Raw genomic sequence first — 15604 nt, forward strand, 5'->3', positions numbered from 1 at the left:
CCTTCAGAAATTAATTGCCAGCTTCTTTGTGAAAATGGTGACAGAATTTATAATATAATAAATCCAAATAAGTAAAAAAAAATAAAATAAAAAACATAAATCTGGCATCCAGGATTCCAGATTGTAAGTATTGGCTGTCCGTTCAGGAAAACCATATGACATGAATTCAAAGCATCACACATTCTAAAAATTGTCAGTGTTGTGTCAATGTCAATGTTGTTTCTCACAATTTTGAGATTATGTGTTTGATTCAGGGAATGCATGAAGTGATTAAATTTATACTGCAATGTAAGTCTATTTGTATAAGTGTTTGCTAAATGCATAAATGTAGATAAAAACTATACAACTTGCGGGGCTGTTCAAAAGAAACAAATACATTGTCCTTTCTATGGCATAACGCCTGATTTTACCCATATTTCAGCTTTCAATTACCTGTGAACTGTTCTATATAATAGCAAGCAAGGCCAGGTGATGAGCCAAAATGAATGTTAGCTAGCTTAAACAGCTATTTGAACTGCTCCCTTTAAGTGTCTGGGTAATATTTGTCTATTTTTAACAGCAAACAACTAGCTCTTACTTGCTCAGTATTTTCCTGGCTGATCTTTTGAACTGTATCTTGTGTGTGCAAGAACATTCCAAAGTTTTTGTTTTATTATTATTTCTAGTGCTAATTTTGCAAAGAACAACAACAACAAAAAAATTACTACATCAATAATAACAATAGCTGTTGTCTTGCTTTTTGCAACATAGGAAAAACTTGCTTCTACCTACACAAAGCTACAGCCACAACATTAAAACCACTAAGGTGAACTGATTATATTGTTACAATGGCACCTGTCAAGGGGTGGGATATATTAGGCAGCAAGTGAACAGTCAGTTGGTGAATTTCATGTGTTGGAAGCAGGAAAAATATGCAAGCGAAAAGATGTGACTATGACAAGGGCTGAATAGTGAAGGCTAGCTGACTGGGTCCAAAAATGGCAAGTCTTGTGGGGTGTTCCCGGTATGCAGTGGTACCAAAAGTGGTGCAAGAAAAGTCGTTAACAAAAGGCTCATTGATGCACGTAGGAAGCAAAGGCTAGCCTGTCTGGTCCAATCACATAGAGCACCTGGTACAGCATTGCACGCAAGTTCTTGAATTAGTAAAGCAACAACAAAAAACAAAACAAATACTTGTAGACTTGTAGAAGCAAGCTAAACTGTGTTTTTATCTCACGTTTACTTTTAACAATATGGGTTAGGTACTGTATGTTATTTTCAATATGTGGTGGAGCATTAACCTTTCATTGCCACTCATTTCCTATAAGAATTGCCACAATACAACCAACATCATAAAGCGTTGCCAGATTAACATTCATCTGTTTGAATAATACTGCACCACTCACAGGATATTTCACTTTGAAAAGCATTGTGAAAATGTGAAAAAAAGCAACCTAATATAATTTTGCAGAAATTACTATCCCCTCAACATGTTTGTAAGATTAACAATTTAGAGATAAATTGTATGTACGTATGTATATAATGCACTAATGAAAATAGGACAGAAACCGCTTAACTTTAATACTGATTTAGGAGCAGATGGACAAGTGATAATTAAGTAGACATTTAAACAGCTGTCACCAAAGAAATAACTATCCCCAGAAAAGGCTTCACTCAGCACCCTGCCACCCCAGCAGGCAGTCTCAAATACCAGGGTCAGTTTCATGCAGAGGCAATTGAGTAGTACGCAGTATAGCTAATGTAAAGGTTTGCCTCAGTAGGCAAACTGGGCAGCAGCTAGAGAGATGAGTCTAGTTAAATAAAATAAAAGATGTTTTAGCAGGAAGGAAAATTGAAAAACTTAAGCTTTTGGCTTCTCATTTGATAAAACATTGACTAGGGTTTATAGACAATGTTGTTGTCTTTACTGAAACAGAAAAATTAGTAACTTAAGAAAGTGCTGAGAGTTCGGAAGTCTACTGGACTAAAGTTAAAAAGCAAAAACTGAGCTCAGAAAAGATCAGCATCATAGCTAACTTTCCAGTACATCACATCGCACAATATTGTGCATTCATGCAGTATTTTAGGATTTGGAGTGTCTACAAATATGAATGTTTGACATAGGCGGAGCGTGTGTAAGGCTGGGGAAAGCTTAGCCTCAACGGGGGCTTGGCTAAAAATGCAGCTGTACATTTAAATTAAATCTAATAATAAAGTGAAAATGAAAATTAAATGAAAAGTGTCGATTGCAACATTTAAAGATGCTCTAGAATTAAAAATTGAATTTACCTTGGCATAGTTAAATAACAAAAGTTAAGTACATGGAAATGACATACAGTGAGTCTCAAACACCATTGTTTCTTCCTTATATAAATCTCATTTGTTTAAAAGACGAATTCAACATAACAGGGATCATTAATACTGTATGTACGACCCCAATATTTGCATATGCCAGCCCATGTTCAAGGCATTACACAAGGGCAGTCAGTATTAACGTCTGGATCTGTGCACAGCTGAATCATCAAACTAGGTAAGCAAGCAAGAACAATAGCGAAAAATGGCAGATGGAGCAATAATAACATGATCCATGATATTGTGATATTTTTAGTGATATTTCTAAATTGTCTTTCTAAATGTTTCGTTAGCATGTTGCTAATGTACTGTTAAATGTGGTTAAAGTAACCATCGTTTCTTACTGTATTCACGGAGACAAAAGAGCCGTCGCTATTTTCATTTTTAAACACTTGCAGTCTGTATAATGCATAAACACAACTTCATTCTTTATAAATCTCTCCAACAGTGTGTAATGTTAGCTTTAGCCACAGAGCACTATCAAACTCATTCAGAATCAAATGTAAACATCCAAATAAATACTGTACTTATGCGATTAGACATGCTGCATGACGAACACTTTGTAAAGATCCATTTTGAGGATGATATGATCTGTGTGAACTTTGTTTATGCTGTTTAAGGTAAGCGCGATCTTCGGGGGCGGGGGAGCACGAGAATTTAAAGGGGCCGCACAGCCTGAATTAGCGTATATTTAATGCCCCAAAATAGGCAGTTAAAAAAATGAATAAAAAAAAAATCTATGGGGTATTTTGAGTTGAAACTTCACAGACACATTCAGGGGACACCTTAGACTTATATTACATCTTTTAAAAAGATATTCTACGGCACCTTTTTAAAGGGTTAGTTCACCCAAAAATGAAAAAATGGGTCTTACACACCCGTAAGACCTTCGTTAATCTTCGGAACGCAAATTTAGATATTTTTGTTGAAATCCGATGGCTCCGTGAGGCCTGCATAGGGAGCAATGACATTTCCTCTCTCAAGATCCATAAAGGTACTTAAACATATTTAAATCAGTTCATGTGAGTACAGTAGTTCAATATTAATATATATAGTGATAGCCGATTTCAAAACACTGCTTCATGAAGCTTCAGAGCGTTATGAATCAGCGTGTCGAATCAGCGGTTCGGAGCTCCAAAGTCACGTGATTTCAGCAGTGTGACACGCAATCCGAATCATGATTGACACAGAAGAATCATAACACTCCGAAGCTTCCTGAAGCAGTTTTGACATTATTAAATGATATTATTTTCATTTTTGGGTGAACTAATCCTGTAATATAGATCTGCTCATGTTGCATTATACTTTTTATGTGTTTTACAGCATTGCACACTATAACCAGTCACACATGATTCTGTTGAGCTTACAATTGCAATGGCCAATCAGAGGTGTTCAGATTACGCCGGAGTTTTCTTCAGTGTGCGAGCTGAACTCTGAATTCTGACTGAATTCTGCACTCTCACTAATGCTCTCAGTCTCATCATAAACTGATAAACATGAACAGGTTTGGCGATTGTGCTCTTGAGAGCATTGAAACTAATATAAACAGGTTTTTCTAACATCGTACTTTGCAGCATTGAGCAATGTAGCCAATCACAAACATATCTGATGATTTCTTGAACGCATGAGTTTTTGTCCAGTGCTGAGATCTGCACACTCAATTCCTGTTGTTATGATTTAACTTATAACAAAAAATATAGTTATTATGTAGGCCAAATGAGATACAGTGAGCTTAATCGATTAGCAGAGCTTTGTGATTGTAAAGGGAGTGCTTTTATGCATGCTTTCTAGGCGATATAGGCCTAATTCAGAATTTGAAGATATAACATTTTTTTTTCCATTTATGCTTCGATGTGCAGGTTGCTGATAGCCGACACGTAACTATTTCATGACTCTGTGTTTTTATGGAGGAATTGCATCTAGCCTAACCCAAGAGTTGGTTCACCCTCTGCCTATGTTGTGAATACAGAGACATACAAAATGTGAAGGGTTCGTGGGGCTCCAGGAAGACGTTTGGGAAATAAAGGCGAATATTGTTCTTGAAAAGCCACAGTAGGGACAGCCATACAATCTTCTAACAATCTAGGGTCATGCCAAGATGTGGCTTTTTAAAGACTGAAAAATGCCTTGCTGAGCTCTCCTGCCATTCTGTAACCCTAAAAGGACTGTCAGCAGGCAAGTATGGGCTACTTCAGTAATGATGTGTGGAGACCACTGGTATATTGTAAGCACAGCAGACAGCTCAGTGGGGAACTGTTTACCTCATGCTATTACCCTGCTGACCATGAGAGAAAACAGCAGTTGATCTTTGTAAACAATAAATGCCATTAGCTACTTTGTAAATATCAGATTAAATGCTATTCTAGATGCACAGAGATCCTGCCAGTCTCTTCTCAGCAGCCAGGCGATTGAAAATCTATGATTGAGCTTACGTTTACCAAATTTGAGTGCTCTCTTTACGTATGTCAGTCAGAATGGACCACCAAAATGTCTGGACCTCATCAGGAAGAATTCAGGGTCCTACTTCCACACCAAAGTCCCATGTGAAGATTCTGGAAGAGACACTTGAATTTGATATACCATTTACATATTCCATTTTCTCTGAATATGAGCACAGTGTAGTTGAGTTAAATACAGCTTATTTTTTGGTCATAGCAAATTTTAAACTAAATTACTCCATTTTACATATGTACAGTAAATATAAGCTGACAATTCTGTCATCATATAGGCCACAAACCTGTGTGAATGAGTCTGCACCGCCATCTAGTGGCATCATATAAAACCACCATGTTAGGAAGAACGCAGCACAAAACTGTATAATAGTGCATCACTAACAACGAACACATCAAACAAATGTGGGTTATGTGTCACAAAGATGCATTAAAAGTACAATATGTAATAATTTTGGCTGCTAGAGGTCGCTAGAAGCCTATTCAAAACAAAGGCGTAGCTTGATGATGCCAAGTTTTAGAGTGGAATCTTGGGACATGTGGTCTCCATCTCAACGGACGGTGCAAAAGAATAGGGATAGGACTCGGGTACAAATCATGTTCATGTATGCGATAATTACTGTAGTATGAAGCAGAGCAGGACCGAGTGTTGGAGCTGAACGAGGAGCTGGAGCGATTGATCAACGCACGCCGCGAGCAGCGGAACTTTTATTATGACACAGTCGCCGGAGCTGCTTTCACTTTTCCGGTTATGAGTATGAGGTAACACCTTTTTACAGTCTATGGGTAACAGAGCTCTGTTTATCATATTAGATACATTTGAGTGTGTTGAAATTATGTTATAACGTTACTCTGTGCGTTCGCTCGGCGGCTGTTGTGAGACACTTGTTGCACACTGTAGTAAGATCGATTTTAGAATATCATTAAATGCTGGATGGCTTGTGTTGATAAATGGCATGCAATTAATTTTAAAACGTATTGTATGATGGAAAAAAATGTTGTATTACTTTTACTAAAAATAAAGCTGCATCTGAGTAAGCTATGTTAGCTACACACAAAATTTCTCTGAGGCATGGTACTCGCAAAAAATCAAGAAAATTAGATTTAAACAATAAGACTAAACGTGTTGAGCTATAGAACAATAATTAGTTTTCTGTCTATAAATATATCAAAACAGTTGTTCCCTTGTCTATTAAAACATGTAATATATTAAAGCGTCTTTGGTGTTTCCATGATTTCTACAAAATAAAGCCGGAAACCGAGGGTAACGCGGGTATGACGCAATTGACAGGCGACTCCTCACCAATATATAACATTTGCCTAGTGGTTTTTGGATATTTTACTGCAAAATTCTTGCACCTTTAACATTATGTACGTATGTGAAAACTTAAACACTGCATCTGGGGGAAACGGAAGCGATATGAACAACTACTGATCAAGCAATCAAAATGGTACGGAAACTCTTGTACACAAACACTCATGTGATTGGCAATGAACTCAATTAAGTTTAATCTGTTATTTATTAAGTCTTTAAGCTACAATTGAACAATTAGCCTAATAAACAATACAATTAACGTACTCAGATAAATAATAACAGTAAGCCATTTCAAATTCACGACATAATAATACAATATTTTGACATCAGTCGGGTCTTTATGGCAACTTGAAAACGTGATTGGCTTCCAAAAGACAACTAACTAGATTAGCTAACGTTCTTTGTATTTCAATTTTCTGTTTATAAATGTTGGATTTTTTAGATGTCAGGCTGAAAGACATTCTTTATCACATACGGAAAGTGTTTACTAATTCTGTGACGGTGAAAAAGTTGAAAACCACTTGAATGCCAGTTCAACTAAAAGACTTACGCATAGCCAATAAAATAGCAACATCACATAAACAGCCCAGGAACAGCCTACCAATAAATATTCAAACGATTCGAGTCCATCACTGAAAAAAGAATCGGTTCAAAAGAACGAGTCGCGAATCAGACGTCACGTAGATGCGTGACGTAGAATCTTGTGTTCAAAGAACATGGCGACTGACGAGGATTCTGAACATTATTTTGTTAGAGAAATAGAAAAGAATGACGGGTCTGTGTTAAGAATGTATCAGTGCAGCAAAGGGGACGTGGGTTGTGTAGTATGGGACGCTGCTATTGTCCTGTCAAAATACCTCGAAACGGAACAATTTTGCAGTATTCAGTCTGGTATCAGTACGTGGTTCTCCAAGAACATTATTGAACTGGGCGCAGGAACAGGAGTAGTTGGTCTCGTGGCTGCAACTCTGGGGTGAGTTATGAATGCTGTTTCATATGAAGAAAATGTATTTATTATGTACTGAAAGTTGTAGGATCTTTATTAACGATTCTTTGTTCTGATAATAAGTATTATGCACAAATATTGTTCAATTAAAAGTATTTTGGCTGGTTTTTAACCTGAGTAATGTGTGCACTCTTAGGGCAAATGTCACAGTGACAGATCTAGAGGACCTGCAGCCTCTCCTTAAGCTGAACATTGAGAAAAATCAGCAACTCATCCGTACAGGCTCAATCACAGCCAAGGTACTGAAATGGTTTGTACTACATTTCATCCTACAGGATCTTTTTGGGAGGGGTGTGTTTCCATTCTTAGCTATGAAACCTACTTATTCATTACATTCAAGGTTCACTAAATAAATGTTTTACACCTAAATAAATTAATAAACTCTTTTAAACTTTACTTTACTTAAAGTCTTTATGTATAATGCATTATAAAAGTATTTTAAAGGGTTATTTCCCCCCAAAAATGACAATTATATTATTTATTACTCACCCTCATGTCGTTCCACACCTGTAAGACCTTTGTTCATCTTCAGAACACAAATTAAGATATTGTTGATGAAATCCAATGACTCAGTGAGGCCTCCGTTGCCAGCAATGTGAACTTCTCAAGATCCAGAAAGGTACTCAAAACATATTTAAATCATGTGAGTACAGTGGTTCTACCTTAATATTATAAAGCAACGAGAATTCTTTTAGTGTGCCAAAAAACAAAATAAGGACTTTTCAACAATATGTAGTGACGGCTGATTTTAAAACACTGCTTTGAAGCTTTACAAATCTTTTGTTTCGGTTGTTCGGAGTGCCAAAGTCAGGTGATTTCAGCAGTTTGCCAGTTTGATACACAATCCTAATCACTGATTCGAAACAAAAGAATCATAAAGTTTCGAAGTAGTGTTTTGAAATTGGTCGTCACTAGATATTGTTGAAAAGTCTTTTATTTTGTTTTTTTTGGTGAACAAAAGTATTCTCGTTGCTTTATAATATTACGGTTGAACCACTGTAGTCACATTAATGGTTTTAAATATGTCTTTAGTAGCTTTCTGGATCCTGAGGATTCTGGATCCTAACATCGTTAACTGGCAATGCAGGCCTCACTGAGTCATTGGATTTCATCAAAAATATCTTAATTTGTGTTCCGTAACAAGGAATATGTGAATATTATAATGCATTTTAACTTTGGTTACAATTATTTACGAAAAGGTATAATGTATTATAAAGTACATTTATGAATACCTTTATGATGCATTATACGTAAAGGTTTTAAGTAGTGTTACCAAAGTTTTCTTTCAAATAAAGTGGGTCACCCCCACATGATAGTAATCGTGACCGCATGACCATAGTGCACCCAAAATTAAAAATTCTGTGATCATTTATTCACCCTTATTTCATTCCAAACCTTTATGACTTGCTTTCAATGGTGGAACACACACACACACAACTTTTTTTTAATTCTTTTTTTTTTATCCTGACAATGAAAGGTTTTCATTTCATTAAAATGACTAATGAAACTTTTCCTTATTTTCCTTTTAAAAGGGGAGGAAATGTTGAAGATTTTCTACCTCATCCTGATTATATTCTGATGGCTGATTGTATCTACTATGAGCAGGTACTGTACATATATATATATATATATATATATTACACAGTGCAGTCCAAAAGTTTGGAACAACTAAGATTTTTAATGTTTTTAAAAGAAGTTTCGTCTGCTCACCAAGGCTACATTTATTTAAGTAAAAATACAGTAAAAAACAGTAATATTGTGAAATATTATTACAATTTAAAATAACTGTGTACTATTTAAATATATTTGACAAAGTAATTTATTCCTGTGATGCAAAGCTGAATTTTCAGCATCGTTACTCCAGTCTTCAGTGTCACATGATCCTTCAGAAATCATTCTAATATGCTGACTTGCTGCTCAATAAAAATGTATGATTATTTTCAATGTTGGAAACAGTTGTGTACTTTTTTTTTTCAGGATTCCTTGATGAATAGAAAGTTCAAAAGAACAGCATTTATCTGAAATACAAAGCTTCTGTAGCATTATACACTACCGTTCAAAAGTTTGGGGTCAGTAAGAATTTTTATTTTTATTTTTTTGAAAAGAAATTAAAGAAATTAATACTTTTATTCAGCAAGGATGCATTAAATCAATCAAAAGTGGCAGTAAAGACATTTATAATGTTACAAAAGATTAGATTTCAGATAAACACTGTTCTTTTGAACTTTCTATTCATCAAATAATCCTGAAAAAAAATATTGTACACAAATATTTTGTACAATTGTACACATTAAATGTTTCTTGAGCAGCAGATCAGCATATTAGAATGATTTCTGAAGGATCATGTGACACTGAAGACTGGAGTAATGATGCTGAAAATTCAGCTTTGCCATCACAGGAATAAATTACTTTGTGAAATATATTCGAATAGAAAACGGTTATTTTAAATTGTAATAATATTTCACAATATTACTGTTTTTACTGTATTTTAATTAAATAAATGTAGCCTTGGTGAGCAGACGAAACTTCTTTTAAAAACATAAAAAATCTTAGTGGTTCCAAACTTTTGGACTGTACTGTATATATATATATATATATATATATATATATATATATATATTTCTTTTTAGATCCAAAACATTTGTAACTCGTACAGCAATAGTTAGCTTTACAGTTCAGAACAGTTAACAGTACTAGGTTTAATAGCCTCTGTGTTTTATATTCCACAGTCTGTGGAGCCACTAGTGGAGACTCTGAAACTGTTGGCTGGACCAGAGACCTGCATCATCTGTTGCTATGAGCAGCGCACTGTTGGTGTCAATCCTGAGATAGAGAAGAGATTCTTTGAGGTGAGAGAAATAAACTATAAAAGCTTATATTACACCTATACATTGTCAAATTTAGTGGCACACTACTATGAGAGTGCATTAGACCAGTAGATTATTTATTAAAGGGGACCTATTATGCCCCTTTTTACAAAATGTAATATGCGAGAATGTGTCCGAAGTTTCTGCTCAAAATACCCCACAGATCATTTAGTACACCATTCCCAAATGACTATTTCCTAATTGACTATTATAGGCTGGTTGTTTATACACTGCTGACACATTTATGTTCAAACACCATGTTTTTGCATGAATAAAAAGTCAAATAAATTTTTCTTGTCAGGCTAGATGTGTTATTGTCTAATTCCTCATCTAATACACTGTTTCATAGCTACTTCTGCAAGAGTTCCAGTCAGAGGAGATCCCACCTGAGAAACAAGACCCCGAGTTCAATAGTCCTGACATTCACATTCTCCACCTGCGACGAAGAGTCGACTGAATGCCATTTACGAGGATGTGTTGTGTATGTTTGTGATTCAATTTGTTTGCAATACCTATATATATATAAGTGCATTTTATGTGGTCTGGAAGTTTGGCCTTAATGTGAGCCTAAGTGTGTTTTCAGACAAAAAAGTTGAAAGTGAATGGTTTTGTGCATTGTGCACTGTTAAACTGGCAATAAATCTCAGGTGTGTTTTTTTTTTTACACACCAATTCAGAGAATGTTATACTGAGTGTGATTTATAATAACTAAATATAAGGAAGTTGCCCATATACTAATAATTATGATTGTTCAAAGGATTCTACTTCAGACCACTTGATCCTAAATGGTTTCCCCTCTTCTAAACCAAATATAAACTAGATGTTTATTTAAAATAAATCATGGACTGGATTTAGTGGTTTATGGGCTCATATAAAGTCTCCAGTGGGAACATGATTGAGAATTGAATTTCTTTATTCATTCTTTGTTATACAAACAACATTAATTGTTTTACTAACATTCGGTGTCCAGAGTTAAAAGTAGGGTAGGCATTTTATAAACACTTTTTGTTATACTTGTTAAAACTCTCTTCACATCCTGATAGCAATCAATAATAGAAGTGGTCTAAAAGTTCATATATCGTCTGTGGAAGTCTCGGGACAAAAAATATATATATTTTAAAAATGTTTTAATACATTATCAGGATACATCTGCAAACACAGCATCAATACCCGATGGCATTGTTCAAGGCCATGCATATACAATGACAGGGGTTTTCAAGGTAAGTCTGCACAGAATTAAATGTCACATCATTGTGCCATCAGATTACATTTCATAGCTTTTAAAAGTCCAACACTTTTCTTAATGGCAAATTAGGTCAGATGTCTTCTAGTCCATGTTCTAATCCAATTTATTAAGCTTCAGTATCCATACATTCTCATTCCCATTTGTGAACTGATGTATTTTGTTAGAGCAATTTTATATGCTCTATATCACATAAGCAGGAGTATGATATAGCTGTATAAAAGCATGGCAGTGATTTGGCCCATAGACACAATGCCGCAAGTTCATCTCATAACTGCAAGAGATAAACACCACTGTTTTATTAAATTGTGAACATACTTGGCCATGACCTGAAGTGGAAGCCCAGTTAAAATAGGATGCTTATATTACCCCAAGTTAATTCTTACTAAACTTTCAACCTAAACTTAGACCTTCAACCGTTTGGAGGCCACTGAATTTTGCTATATTAAGGAGAATAATCCTGGAATGTTTTTACCAAATACCTTTTCGACTGAAGAAAGGTGGACATGGGCATCTTAGATGACATGGGGGTGAGTAAATTATCAGGAAAATTTTATTTGAAAGTGCATGAACTAATCCTATAAGTATACTTTATGTGGTAAGTATACTCATATCAATGAACTAGTAGTATTCTTGTAAGTGTACCAATTAAAGGTACAATCTGTGATATTGTTTTTTTCCGCTAGAGGTCGCTAGAAGCCTATTCAAAACAAAGGCGTAGTTTCATGACGCCAAGTTTTAGAGCGGAAACTTGGGACATGTGCCCTGCGTTCCAATGTCCATACTATCCATCCTAAATAGTATGTGAGATTAAAATAAGTTGCTGCGTCCCAATTCGCCTACTTATACTACGTCCTAAAAGTATGTACTCTTTTTGTAAAGAAAAAGTACATACTTTTGAGTGTGTAGTAGAAGAGTATGCAAGTTTTGGGACATACTACCTCGTCATAACTGCGTCTTTAACGGACGTTCTGTTGCTTAGTTACTCAACCTGTAACTGTTTAAACTACCGTGTCAATCATCATGTCACAGTTAAAATCCTCCACATTTAATTAAATTTATTTTCCTACTGTTTCGGAGAGAAATGTAGTCGCACGTTGATCTGCCAGTCATGGGTCTTTCATGCAGAGAACTCTCCTCATCTTTGCATAATGATGCATTTAAAAGTTAATGACCAAACACATCGTTATAAAAGTTCACAATGCTGTTGCAGATGAAATATAATGTGGATAACATTTAATAAATATCTTTTTGTCAGGTTAGACACTGCTTATTAATCATTCAAGCCACTTTATCTTAACCGTCGTACCTCGCACGTCCGTCATGTTTGTAGTTTTTAAACACTTTTTATTCGTATTTGTAGTTCTAATCGAATCCTCGTCCACAGCGCAATGTGTTATGGGCAATATTAGCCGTTAGAAGTGTGCACGGATCTGCACTTCGAATTCTAACCGGAAAAAGTACACCATCCGGGTATCTTTGGAATACTCATTTCAACATACTACGATTTGGGACATACTAATTCTTTTTTCGAATACTATTTAGGATGCATAGTATGCGAATTGGGACGCAGTCAGTGTGTCCCAAAGCATATTATGTTGAAAAGAGTATGCCAAAAGTCCCCGGATAGTCTACTATTTCCGGTAGATTTTCGAAGTGTGGATCCGTGCACACTATAGAGGCTAATATTGCCCACAACCCATTGCGCATTTTGACGAGGATTCAGTTCAGAACTACAAACACGAGTATAAAGTGTAAAAAAACTACAAAACATGGCGGATATACGCGATCGACGCTGAGAGATTTGAGTGACTAATGGTGCGTTCAAGTCATGTCGGAAAGATCGTATTTACGAGCAGAACCGACATGAACGCCACCATAATGTTGTAAATACCAGTGGGAAGCTCGTAATTTTCTTTAAGCTCCGATCTGTACGAGTTGGGGGCGTGTCAGTCAGAAACATAGCGAAATACCACAATACCTGCAGGTATTTAGCAGTGACATTGTCAGGCTTTTCTATTTACAACGAAGTAAGCTGATTCCCAGCAAAAAATATGATAGCATCACAGTATAAAAATGTATTATGTAACAATAAAGTTTACAATGGCTTCATAAATGAATTAAAAAACATAAAAAAACAACATACAACTAATGCACACAAGTGTTATTTTGTGTAATTCATTTAGAGAAGGCACACCGCCATTATACTCCGAGGAAAGTGACTTGAACGCACCTACCGTCGTACACACGACTTCCCACCTCGTAAATACGAACTTCCCAAGAGGACTTGAACGCACCATAATAATCAGTTTAACCTGATCGAAAATATATATTTAATGTTACCCGTGTTATTTTTCATCTGCAAATACCAATGTGGACTTTTATAAAGATCCGAATGGCCATTAACTTTTAAATGCATTATTATGCATTAATATGAGGACAGTTCTCCACATGAAAGACTCGCGACTGCAGATCAACGTGCTGCATTTCACTCTGATACGGTAGGAAATTAACTAAATGAAATGTGGAGGATGTAAGATGATTGACAGGCCAGTTTACGGTGACAGGATGCGACAGAGAGGAAAGACGCGATTGTATGACGTGTTAGTATGTCCCAAAGCTTGTCTACTCTTTTACTACACTCGCAAAAGTACTTTTTGTTCACAGAAAGAGTACATACTATAAGTAGTATAAGTAGGCGAATTGGAACGCAGCATTGGTCTCCATCTCAACAGACGGTGCAAAAGAATAGGGATTGGAGTCTGGAAGAACTCATGTTCGTGGATGCGATTATTAACGTTACTGTAGTATGAAGCAGAGCAGGACCGAGTGTTGCGGGAGCTGAACGAGGAGCTGGAGCGATTGATCAACACACGCCTCACGAGCAGCGGGACTTTTATTATGACACAGTCGCCGGCGCCGCTTCCGCTTTTCCGGTCATGAGTTTACGGGAGCTGTCCTTGTCGACAGAACCAGCGGCAGATGGTAAACAGTAATTATGTTCCATAAATAAGCAACACAATCCACCATAAAACGTGCAAGAAGTAAATAAGGAACTGCTTGTAGCAAGCTAGTGGTGTTCTGGACGCTAGACACTACTTCCGCATTTGTCCACGGCACTGTTGTCATGTGGTTTCTACGTCAGTAAAGGCGGTAACAAAGGTAACTGACGTCATTGACAGGCGACTGCACTGCCCCGTGTCACTGTTTAGAATGGGAAATTTTCTCATGATTTACAAGTAGTTGAAAACATTAGAGATATTGTTTGTAATCAGCTGGACAAAATATATAACACTAGCCTAGTGGTTTTTGGATATTTTACTGCAAAAATGTTACATATTGTACCTTTAAATACTACTTGGGACTAAATTGGCCTACTTTTTAGTGTATAAAAAGTATAATTAAGTACTTTTATAATTGTAGCACTTTTTAGTTTATAAAAACTAAAACGCAGTTTACAAAAGTACACTTTGAAGTATACTCAGTAGTTTTATACTGCGAGTATACTTGTAAGTTGCCAGCCAGCGGCAGCATTTTTGATCAGTTTCACAAAACTTTAAGAATATTTTGTTGTGTGAATATCTCAACATACAATAGGCTCTGCTTTTAAACAAACAAACAAAAACATTGTATACTAGCCTTATGGATTCTTTATAAACACTTGAATGTGGATAGGCTTAAGTTCTTTAAAAAAGCAACATTTTGAACAAAAATCTGAGAAAATCGTGGTTTTGTCCATTCTCTTTTATCACCACTGCCCAATTTTCTTTCAAAAAGCCTCGATATTTAATTTAGTAACATTAGGTAGTTTTGATTTATATGCTGTTTTATGTTTAATGATCACGTTCTTTTTACATGTGCATAAGAAATGCTCCTCTCGCTTATTTCTGCTGCCTCTCAGATCTGTACTCTTTCAGAAAATGTATAACAGCGCCTCCTACCGTCAGTGGCGGAGCCAGGCTTTTTTCATAGGGTTGGGCAGGGGCCAGCTATGGAAGCCCGTTTCCGCCACTAAATAATAAAAAAATAAAATAAGTTAATTTAAAAAAAAATTAAATTAAGCCAGGATAGGCCATGTGTGGGGTAAAAGGCCCCCTCACCATCTCCACCAAGATTTTTAAACAAAATTAACCACTTCATGATTTTTTTTTTCCTTTTTTTTTTTCAAGAATAGTTAATCGTGGCTTAAAAATGGCATCTGAAACACAGGTTAAGTACAGATGAATAAAACCTGGACTATGGAGTCCTAAATTAAAATAAACTAGATTAATTTAAAACCAACTGAGAAGGGTTGCCTGTAAAACATGGAATGAGCAAGAAAAGCTTAAAATTGCATGGAACTGAGAAGCAAATCCAAATGAAAACAATGGCAGCAGTAAAAGACTGCAATAA

At 35.9% G+C, this 15604-nt stretch overlaps 1 protein-coding gene across 1 annotated transcript; it reads left to right on the forward strand.

The window, feature by feature from the left end:
- Positions 1 to 6802: 6802 nt before the first annotated feature.
- Positions 6803 to 10659, forward strand: vcpkmt (valosin containing protein lysine (K) methyltransferase). Its single transcript, XM_067368127.1, has 5 exons — positions 6803 to 7069; positions 7239 to 7352; positions 8635 to 8707; positions 9832 to 9951; positions 10319 to 10659. The coding sequence occupies exons 1-5, from the start codon at positions 6813 to 6815 to the stop codon at positions 10424 to 10426; spliced, it is 672 nt and encodes a 223-aa protein (XP_067224228.1). The 5' UTR covers positions 6803 to 6812; the 3' UTR covers positions 10427 to 10659.
- Positions 10660 to 15604: the final 4945 nt, after the last annotated feature.

The sequence above is a fragment of the Chanodichthys erythropterus genome, chromosome 18, assembly GCF_024489055.1.
Source record: "Chanodichthys erythropterus isolate Z2021 chromosome 18, ASM2448905v1, whole genome shotgun sequence".
NCBI classification, from domain to species: domain Eukaryota; kingdom Metazoa; phylum Chordata; class Actinopteri; order Cypriniformes; family Xenocyprididae; genus Chanodichthys; species Chanodichthys erythropterus.